The sequence below is a fragment of the Lactuca saligna genome, chromosome 6, assembly GCF_052625555.1.
Source record: "Lactuca saligna cultivar CGN05327 chromosome 6, ASM5262555v1, whole genome shotgun sequence".
Classification (NCBI taxonomy): domain Eukaryota; kingdom Viridiplantae; phylum Streptophyta; class Magnoliopsida; order Asterales; family Asteraceae; genus Lactuca; species Lactuca saligna.
Window position 1 is genome coordinate 71047607 of NC_136422.1, and position 10764 is coordinate 71058370.

General features: G+C 36.8%; 1 protein-coding gene across 1 annotated transcript; it reads left to right on the plus strand.

The window, feature by feature from the left end:
* The first annotated feature begins 1330 nt into the window (after window positions 1–1330).
* On the plus strand, window positions 1331–7161 carry LOC144999725 (26S proteasome non-ATPase regulatory subunit 1 homolog A-like). Its single transcript, XM_078958896.1, has 12 exons — window positions 1331–1633; window positions 2664–2727; window positions 2958–3063; window positions 3146–3257; window positions 3338–3506; window positions 3588–4042; window positions 4140–4275; window positions 4469–4947; window positions 5039–5297; window positions 5422–5654; window positions 5730–6243; window positions 6662–7161. Exons 1-12 carry the CDS (start codon window positions 1488–1490, stop codon window positions 6995–6997), a joined length of 3009 nt encoding a protein of 1002 aa, XP_078815022.1. The 5' UTR covers window positions 1331–1487; the 3' UTR covers window positions 6998–7161.
* Window positions 7162–10764: the final 3603 nt, after the last annotated feature.

The following is a 10764-nucleotide window of genomic DNA, read 5'->3' on the forward strand; positions in this document are numbered from 1 at the left end:
TGTTAGAATGCTCAAAACCCTTCAAAATCATCATCACAGACAATGCAACCCAAACTACCAGGAACCGATAGCCTGTATCTTCTATCATGAACACTGTTAAATAACCGTACAACATAAGAATCCAAGTTCATTGATTGAACCATCTCTTTCTTCGTTTTAAAGGTACGAACCTACTCATTATGTATATACAACATATCATTCAAACAATCCACAACATCTAAAGATAAAACCACATCACCTTTACTATGGAAAAGATCAAAGTCTATTAGAAAGCTCATTGTCAATGTCGTACATATACAACTGCAAAAAACGGGGATGATCACTCTCTTGTGGACACAATGATCCAATCCAATGAGAAATCTAACCAGACACCTTGAACACATAAGGTCCATGACCTTTATTGATTGCCTCATCCAATTTTACACTTTTGCACTGAATGATGTCATAAAAACATGGAATTATATGTCCTTATATTATGCATAAACTGATAATCCTCAAAGAACTGGGAAACCACATTAGGTGGAGCAAGAGGATATGGAAGAACAACAAAATCTAATTTGTATCACTTGGTATAACGTGGACGATTATCCCAAGATAAATACAACACCTTCTCATGAAAAAAAAACACTCCACAAAATTCATAGACATAGGAACAATTACCATAATCATAATACATGGGTATACAGATACGTCTACAAAAAATGATTTTCTTCGTGAATGACGGGACACTGTTGCACCAGGAGTAGAAGCTCTTTTACGTTTATTGGGAATCATTTTACAAAAACAAAAGGAACATCATTCACAACACAAATTGAAAATCATAAGAACAACTAAAGATGAATAGAAACCATACATAACATACCCAAATTTTAAATCCAAACAGATGTTTGCTTACGAGAAGAGCATCTTGCTTTGTTGGTTAGCTAAAGAGACAGTAGAGCGATAAACCCCAAAAAGTTGGAAACGAAGAAAAAAGAGAATAAGGGATCCAAAATTAACCCTAAGTAGTAAACATACCCGAACGGAAAATAACAAAATCGGCTCCAAACCAACCAATAGATAAAAGTCGACTCTAACCCAATCAAGAGATGCAAAACCACAAACCACCAAAGAGAAAACCAACCAATGTTCATAAATAACATAGCTACTAATATATTAAATATATTTATATAATACGATATTGTAAAAAAAACAAAATACAATGGTATTTAACTTCTTTTTTTCTATAGAAGTGGAGTTAAATATGGCAAATCAAACTTGGAGTGCTGAAATTGTCAAAAGCAAAAGTTCAAGGGGAGTGTAGAATAAAATCGGGCCTAGATTACTCTGTACTTTGCCCCTCCCCAAAGAAATCGAACCAAAAACACGTATCAAAACTCTTCTCCGGTATCCAAAACCCTAACCTTGGATCCAGACCTCTTCGTCTCCATTTGATATAATCGAACTAATTCGACGGTGACTGTGTGTTAATACTGGTCGGTGTAACAATGGCGGCGACTATGGTGAGCTCGGCAGGCGGTCTTTTGGCGATGCTTAACGAGCCGCATCCGTCTCTCAAGCTTCATGCTCTCTCAAATCTTAACGCCTTTGTTGACTACTTCTGGCCTGAGATCTCAACTAGCGTTCCAATCATGTAATTATCACAATCCTTGTCATCGATTATGTAATTTTGATACTTTTGTTCTTTTTTTTAGTCTTTGAGTAGAGATTTGTAGCCGATTGGTTTCCCGCCTGTGTTAAGAGTATGAAAAATGAATTTTATGTTTTGTTATATGCTTGGAGCTTGTTAAATTTACAACCTGAAGTCAATTTAAATCGACTTTAGGAAGAGTTTTGTTTTAATATAATGTTCCATTTTCGCTTAAGAGAGGGATCATTAAGTCTAAATTTCTAGTTCGTCTTGACTCTTGAGTTATGCAAGTTCATCCCAAGTTAGTTCTAAAAACCTTTCTTATTTGTTTAGAGTCATATGTTTGATAAGCATTTGCCATTATAATCCTATATCACATGGAAGTTGGATGTAGAAGACAAAAATGCCTCTTCCAGGCCTATGTGTTATGGAGATGGATGTTAGTCATGGAACAAAGGGGTTTCCATGTTTTTTTGTCAATATATCAGTTTTTTTTCGAAGAAAACTTTAGTATAGCTTAGTAGCTGAAGTTTATAATGGAGCCTAAGCCATCTGTAGCTAGGTAAAATAACGTACCGAAGACAACAATCTAGCAGTGGAAAGTATACAAATAATGTAGAATTCTTGTTGAAGAATCAAGAAAGCAAGTTGAAGTAATAACTTAGTTTATTAAAGTACTTAGTAGGAGCAGTTTCGTTAATCACTATCTGAAATCAGTTTATTTTTATTGAATAATCTTTTCAAAGAAATCAAGCGAATGGAAAAGGTGAAGTGGTATTGAAGGGTGATAAATATGGTTATGTCACTGAAAATTCTAGAAAAAAGACCATTAACCACACTTTGTCTAAAATCTAGTTAGCATCTCCTCATAAAAGAAGTGAAACTTGAGTTTTCTAGGTCCTTTAATGCCATGTATTTTTCAAGTTCATTTGATCTACCCTCCATTTTGCTCTTTTGTTTAATTCCATTAGAAATATATTAATGTAGTTTTCTCGAATAAATTCATTGACATGTTTACGCTTTTTATATCCAGAGAGAGTTTATATGAAGACGAAGAGTTCGATCAAAGACAATTGGCTGCTTTACTTGTTTCAAAGGTTTGACCTATTTTCATTTTCTTCTGTGATAATATTGCTACTATGTTTTTTATAAAGATGAATATGCTTATCTTTCGACTTAAAGAAAATAACGCATTCCAAAGCTTTTGAAAAACCTATATGATATATTTTGCTCCCTTATAAGTTATATCTAAGCTTCATGAATGGACATATAATGTGATTGTTTTTTTATGTCAAAAGTAAAACATCTCTTGCCCTCTCTTGTGTAGGTTTTCTATTACTTGGGAGAGCTTAATGACTCACTATCATATGCCCTTGGAGCTGGCAGTTTATTTGATGTTTCTGAGGACTCAGATTATGTTCATACTCTTCTTGGTAAGTGTTGTCTTGTGACAACTGACAACAATTTTTATTCCTTGAAAATGCCATTGACTGCTTTGACTTTTTATTTTCTCAGCCAAAGCTATTGATGAGTATGCAACTTTGAGGACCAAAGCAGCAGAATCAAAGGAAGATGCTTCAGATGTAGACCCCAGGCTTGAAGCAATAGTTGAAAGAATGCTTGATAAGTATGTATGCTTCTACTTCTTGCTTTAATTTAACAGGTTCCCTAGTCTTACTTTTTCTTTCCACTCTGTAATTTTTGAAGGTGTATTACTGATGGAAAATATCAACAAGCAATTGGAATGGCAATTGAATGCCGAAGGTTGGATAAACTTAAGGAAGCAATCACAAACAGTGATAATGTTCATGCCACTTTGGCATATTGCATGAATGTATCCCATGCATTTGTCAATCGCAGAGAATATAGGCGTGAGGTAAATCCCTAAATCCCAAACCCTAATTTACCCCTACCACATGTTTTTATTTACACATTTGACACATGAATATATGATCAGGTGCTTCTTCTTCTTGTCAAAGTATATCAAGATCTTGCATCCCCAGATTACTTAAACATTTGCCAGTGCCTTATGTTTCTTGATCAACCGGAAGGTGTTGCAAACATACTAGAAAAGCTTCTAAGATCAGAAAACAAGGATGATGCAATGATGGCTTTTCAAATTGCTTTTGATCTCATTGAAAATGAGCATCAAGCTTTTCTTTTGAGTGTAAGGGATCGCCTCTCAAGTCCCAAACTAAAACCTGAACAGCCTGTAGTCACTGAGACAGATGCTGCTCAAGGAGAGGACACTCAAATGGCTGATGAAACCACCCAAGCTCCTCCTACCCCTAGTGTACCTGAAACAGATCCATCTGAAGTAACATATGCTGAAAGGTTGACCAAAATGAAAGGAATCTTGTCTGGTGAAACTTCCATTCAGTTGACTCTCCAGTTTTTATACAGTCATAACAAGTGAGTAACCTTTCCCTTTTCCCTTTTCTCATATTATATCGTTATCTATATCTATTATTTCGGTTTCTTGTCTCATTTCTTATAATTTTTTGAATAGGTCGGATCTTCTTATTCTCAAGACAATAAAGCAATCGATTGAGATGAGAAACAGTGTTTGCCACAGTGCAACTATATATGCTAATGCACTTATGCATGCAGGAACAACCGTGGATACTTTCCTAAGGGAGAATCTGGTAATTTCACTATATCATAAATACATACTTCACTCATTTTACTACTATAATAGCAATGTATGTATATTTTCTTTACACATATTAGTAACTGACTTACAAATCTTTACTCATAATAGCAACAGTGCAATCCCTAAAAAGAACAATCAGATTTAAGAGCAATTTGTAAATGTTTTATGTTTGGATATGATTTCAGGATTGGTTAAGCAGGGCGACAAATTGGGCTAAGTTCAGTGCGACAGCTGGACTAGGTGTTATCCATGGAGGCCATTTACAACAAGGAAGATCACTAATGGCACCTTACCTTCCACAAAGTGGAGCGGGTGGTGGTGGTGGAGGTGGTAGTCCCTATTCAGAAGGAGGTGCACTTTATGCTCTTGGTTTGATCCATGCAAACCATGGAGAAGGCATCAAACAGTTCCTACGTGACAGCCTTAGGAGTACTAATGTTGAAGTTGTCCAGCATGGCGCTTGTTTAGGCCTAGGGTTAGCAGCTCTAGGGACAGCAGATGAAGACATTTATGATGAAATAAAAAGCGTCCTCTACACAGACAGTGCTGTTGCAGGTGAAGCTGCGGGTATCAGCATGGGGTTGTTGATGGTGGGGACCGCTAGTGAGAAGGCGGCTGAGATGCTTGTGTATGCTCATGAGACACAGCATGAAAAGATCATAAGGTGGATTAAGAATTTACAATTAAGACGTTTTAATAAAATATGTTTAATAGAATAGTAGTCATGACATGATTTTGGATTTGTTTAATGTTAGGGGGTTGGCATTGGGGATTGCACTTACTGTTTATGGAAGGGAGGAGGAAGCGGATACTTTGATTGAACAGATGACCCGTGATCAGGATCCGATATTGAGGTATGGAGGGATGTATGCGTTGGCATTGGCGTACAGTGGGACAGCAAATAATAAGGCTATTAGACAGCTGTTGCACTTTGCTGTATCGGATGTCAGTGATGATGTTAGAAGGACTGCTGTTTTAGCTCTTGGCTTTGTTTTGTACTCTGAACCCGAACAGGTTGGATTCATTTTTTTCTCTCTATACTTTGTTCAAGCCAAATCAGATTTCTTCAACTTCTCTACTTGATGGATTTCACTGTTCATAGGAATCCAAAAACTAAACTTGCTATTTTTTGCTTCAGACTCCACGTATTGTCTCCCTGCTGTCGGAATCCTACAACCCACATGTCCGCTACGGGGCAGCCATGGCTGTTGGCATTTCCTGTGCTGGCACTGGTCTAAGTGAGGCCATATCTCTTCTAGAACCTCTCACCTCAGATGTAGTTGACTTTGTGCGCCAAGGTGCTCTCATTGCAATGGCAATGGTAATGATCCAAATCAGTGAAGCCAGTGACTCCCGTGTAGGGGCATTCAGGTAATTTCATCTTTTTTTTTTTCTTCTTCCCAAAAATCATATTCTTATTTCTCATGTAAACTTTTTTAAAAACAGACGCCAACTGGAAAAGATCATTCTGGACAAACACGAAGACACAATGAGCAAAATGGGGGCTATTTTGGCCTCCGGAATCCTGGATGCTGGAGGTAGAAACGTGACAATCAAGTTACTTTCCAAGACAAAGCACGACAAAATCACTGCAGTTGTTGGGCTTGCTGTTTTCAGCCAGTTTTGGTACTGGTACCCTTTGATCTACTTCATTAGCTTAGCCTTCTCCCCTACTGCTTTAATTGGGCTCAACTATGACTTGAAAGTCCCACGATTTGATTTCTTGTCACATGCCAAACCCTCCTTGTTTGAATACCCCCGCCCCACAACCGTACCTACTGCCACGTCAGCGGTCAAACTCCCCACCGCTGTTTTGTCCACCTCAGCTAGAGCCAAGGCTAGAGCTAGCAAGAAGGAGGCCGAAAAAGCTAATGCTGACAAGTTATCTGCTGCTGACTCATCTGGTTCTGCTTCGGGGAAAGGAAAAGCTTCCGCTGAAAAGGATGCTGATTCAATGCAGGTATGTATTTGATATTTATTTTCTTAGGACGTAATAAAATAATAAATTAATCCTATATTTTTGACTCAATAAAGTCATATGAAAAGTCGGTATGTAAGATTGCAAACTGTAGGGACCAAAAGTGTAAGTTACTCATTTCTTGCAAATTAGAAAGTTCATGGACCAAAAGTGTAATTTTGGAAAATTAAAACTACAGGGACCAGAAATGAAACTCATGCAAACTAAAAACTTCATGGACCAAAAATGTAGTTCTGGAAGTTTAAAACTATAAATGTGTCTTGTTTATTTCCTTGCAAATTAAAAAATAATTGGACCAAAAGTGTAATTCTGGAAATTTAGAGACCAGAAATGTAATTTATGGAAATTGAAAACCACAGGGGCTAAAAGTGTGATTTGGTTATTTGTTGCAATTTAACAGGTGGATGGTGCTGGTGGGGAGAAGGAGAAAGAAAAGAAGGCTGAACCAGAAGCAAGTTTTGAGATCCTAACAAACCCAGCAAGAGTAGTCCCTGCTCAAGAGAAATTCATTAAGTTCCTAGAAGACAGTAGATATGCTCCGGTGAAAGCAGCTGCATCTGGTTTTGTACTTTTGAAGGACCTTCGACCAACTGAACCGGAGGTCTTGGCTCTAACCGATGCACCGACATCGACCGCATCAACTGCTGCGGGTGCACCGGCAACCGCACAACCGGGCGCAGCCATGGTTGTGGATGATGAACCGCAACCACCCCAACCTTTTGAATACAGCACGTGATGATGATATATGATGTTTAGTCGGTTTGTTTGTTTGTGACTTATTGGAACTAATGTAGACGTATTTTGTGTTTGTTTTTTGTTTTAAGATTTTTCATATATATTTTTTTTTCTCCAAGAATTTGACATTTATCTTTATATAGATTTTATCATCCCGTTATGGCATTTTGGAAAGCAGTATGGTGTTTGTTTGATTTTTTTTTAGAAAACCACTGATAATTTGAATTTACCTATACCACCACTATATCTGTGAAGATCGCTGACTACACCTTTCACAACCCGCTGACTGATAATTATTATGAAGATATTAAACTCTGCAATAATCAGAAGATTATGGCAAAGTCATTACATGTATTTAATCAACAATACAAATATTACAAGCGAGACAAATCTTCCAAGATTGGACCTTCGAAATCTTCTCCAGTCCTGCTATATCTTTTTGTAGGCCATTTCACAGGTGTCACCCTTTAATAGGGTGCGAGCTTGTTTATTTTAAACATTCGTATTTAACATTTTGTTACCATGTTTAGTATACGAGGTTGAACTAGGTATATGGAATTGAATGGCTATAAGTTAACTTTTGTCAAGGGTTAGACGCATCCTTATCAAATCAGCTTGAATTAAAGATTAGGGAAGCATCTAATTTAATTCGTTCTTAATAGCAATGAGATGATCATCTTAGGGTGATCCTTTTGTCGACGGATGCTCCTATTACACTCGTAGTCTCTGAAGGATGAGAACCAACTATGTAGCATCTACACCGAGAATTCAAGTATTGTATATATCATTAGTCTGATACTTTGTAGGAACTACCCGTAATAACGAACTTACAAAACGGATCTGTTTACTCATGGGTGGGGCAAACTCTTTTATTCTGGTTCATGGTTTCTCTTGGCTATATGATTCATCCGGGGGAGAGATCAAGCTTCAAGAAATAGTGAATGGTCTTATCAATACACAAATATATAACTCCCCAGGAATTTCAATTGCGCTGACATTTTGCTAATGCTAATTTTTTTTTTTTTTTTTTTTTTTTTTTTTTTTTTTTTTTTTTTATTTCTATCCACAATCCAATCATAAGAACAGTCAATCAATCTATTAATCAACTGGTTGTTTTTAATATTTAGTTAACTACCACATAATGACAATAATCGTTTCAGGTACTTCAATTTATTGCTTTGGTTAACCGAGAAGCTTCAATCTTAGTGACAATATCATTAATAGCATTGAATTCTCGAATGGTTAAGGGACACCATTATAAATCTCCTTAAAGACGACGCAACATGACACAAAACAAACATGCACATCAATTCTTCCATGTCCGAGTCACACATAACACAAATAAACTCATGGAATAGCAAGATCTTTCTTGTCAAGATTAACCCGAGAAGGAAGACGGTTAACCAAAGATAACCCAAGTCACACATAAAACACATTAATTTTGCAAGGAATGATCTTAAACATCTGGTAGAACAACATAGGGGAAATGATACTCTAGACCTACAGACTTTCAAGAATTAGTCTAATTAGTACCTTAAACTTTTTTTTGTTGTTTTATGGAGGCATAAAGTGGATGTCCACTTAGACCATCTCTAACCCATCTTTATTTTTCTCTAGTGTTTCATCTCCAACCATACTCTATTTTCTACCCTATTTTTTACCCCAAAAAGTATATTCTTAGAATATTCTATTTTTATAACTTATATATATTGTCAAATACACCCTTCTACTAATTAAACTCTATATTTATGATTAATTAATATAAATTAGTATACAGCATGATATTATAAATATTAAATATTGAATTAAATTATAATTAGTAGATTAAATAAACTAGAAATGTATAAAATAAAAATGAGGGGACTAAAACTGACAACCAAACTTCACCTCCATTTTTGGAGATATGAATAGTATTCCCCCATATGGGAGAATACGATTCATATCTCCAAAAATGGAGGTGAAAATGGGGTAAGGTTGGAGAAGAATAGGGGAAGAAATGGAGTATGAGGGTGGGTTGGAGATGCCTTTAGGTTTCATAAGGTTAAAGGGTGTTGTGGTTTTTTTTGCCAATGGTAAAAATATATCACATAGACGTCACGTAAATTTTTACTATTTTTTCCACAATTTGCCTATGAGTGGGGTGTGATGATGTTTTTTCCTACCACTCTTATGTATTTTCCTAATGTACAAAGCACAAGTTTATAACGCATAATTCATTATCCTTACTTATTATTCTCTCAACGGCAAAATGGAGAGAGAAAACGGTGAAAATGTGTCGATGGCATAATACCGTCGGCAAAAATAACATCATGGCGCTGTGTTTACCGTTGGTAAAACTATCCATTTAGTTTTGACAATGGCAAACAATGCATGACACCATTTAACCAAAGCCATATCAGTTTTTTATTTTATTTTATTTTTCAATTTTTATTTTTTATTTTTTGGTTCTTCTGTTCTTCAATTTTTATACATATTTTATTTTTGCCCCCCCCCCCCCCCCTCCGGACCGCAAATCAAACCTCAAGCTCCGCCACTGCGTCTACCAACGCCTGACCAGATACACACTCTCCATCTTGTCATGTTATCTTCTCAATTATCCCATCACAAACTATACCGTTGCCGACGTTTTGTTTCCATTTCTCCTACTCTCTTTCCCTCGCGCGACACCACACCACCATCGATTTTCACCTTTGCCTAACCCCTATTGCACTTGCCGACGAAACCTCCACCGATTCCATCCTTGTGAATCAACACAACCCTTTCACCAGAAAGACCATCATCCTCTCTCCTCCTTACCTCTCGTCCCCCTGACCCTTTCCTCCTTATCGGTGAATGCAATTTCCTTCGGCCGTTGGTAGTTGGTACATTGCATCATTGACGATGGATTTGAGATATCCCTTAAATGGGATGCAAATTGCCATGTAGGACATGACATGCCTAAGTAAGAAGCCCAACGCACCACCACAATCAACTCAAATCGCTAGGGCCTTGTGTTTTGGGCATATTTAATGATTTTAACTTTATGTGACATCCCCAAAATCACGGTCAGAAAAGACCGATTTTGTTTATGCTTTATAAAAATCAGAGTACTTCATTTTATAAAAAGGTTGCGGAATTTGTTCCCAGAAAAACATGGTAAATACGTTATTAAAACATTTTCGAAGAAACGTATTTATTTCATTTTAAAACATTTGGGATGTCATCGTTAATACAGGAACATAAGCATAAACAGAACTTACAATTATTCACACTAGTGGTCTACATCTCTTTAAATCTCTCAGTGCAATGTCACTTCATATCAACACCTGTGATATAAATAAACTGAGTGGGTCAGGTTGGGAAACCTGGTGAGCACATAGGGATTTCAATCCCACAATGTTATACCATATATATAGTTTAAAATTCACAAAATATACAATTTCACCATACATATATATAAACAACTCTTATCCCACCCCGTCGATCCTCGCAACGAGGCTATCCATACTCTCGGACCTAAGATTAGTCGTTTTACCTACTCCATACTCTCGGATCAGAAATGAACGAATTTACCAAATCCATACTCTCGGACTAGGGACGAATGACTAATCCATACTCTCGGATTAAAGATGAATGATTATGCCTAATCCATACTCTCGGACTAGGGACAATAGCTAATCCATACTCTCGGATTAACGACGAATGATTATGCCTAATCCATATTCTCGGACTAGAGACAATGACTATGTCTAATCCATACTCCCGGATAAGTGACATATACTAACTTCT

Excerpts from the sequence above, each read along its gene's own strand:
- LOC144999725 (XM_078958896.1), top strand. The coding sequence starts at position 1,488 with ATGGCGGCGACTATGGTGAGCTCGGCAGGCGGTCTTTTGGCGATGCTT. Across the intron at positions 2,728-2,957 it reads CTGCTTTACTTGTTTCAAAG|GTTTTCTATTACTTGGGAGA; the intron begins GTTTGACCTATT and ends TCTCTTGTGTAG. Across the intron at positions 5,655-5,729 it reads TCCCGTGTAGGGGCATTCAG|ACGCCAACTGGAAAAGATCA; the intron begins GTAATTTCATCT and ends TTTTAAAAACAG.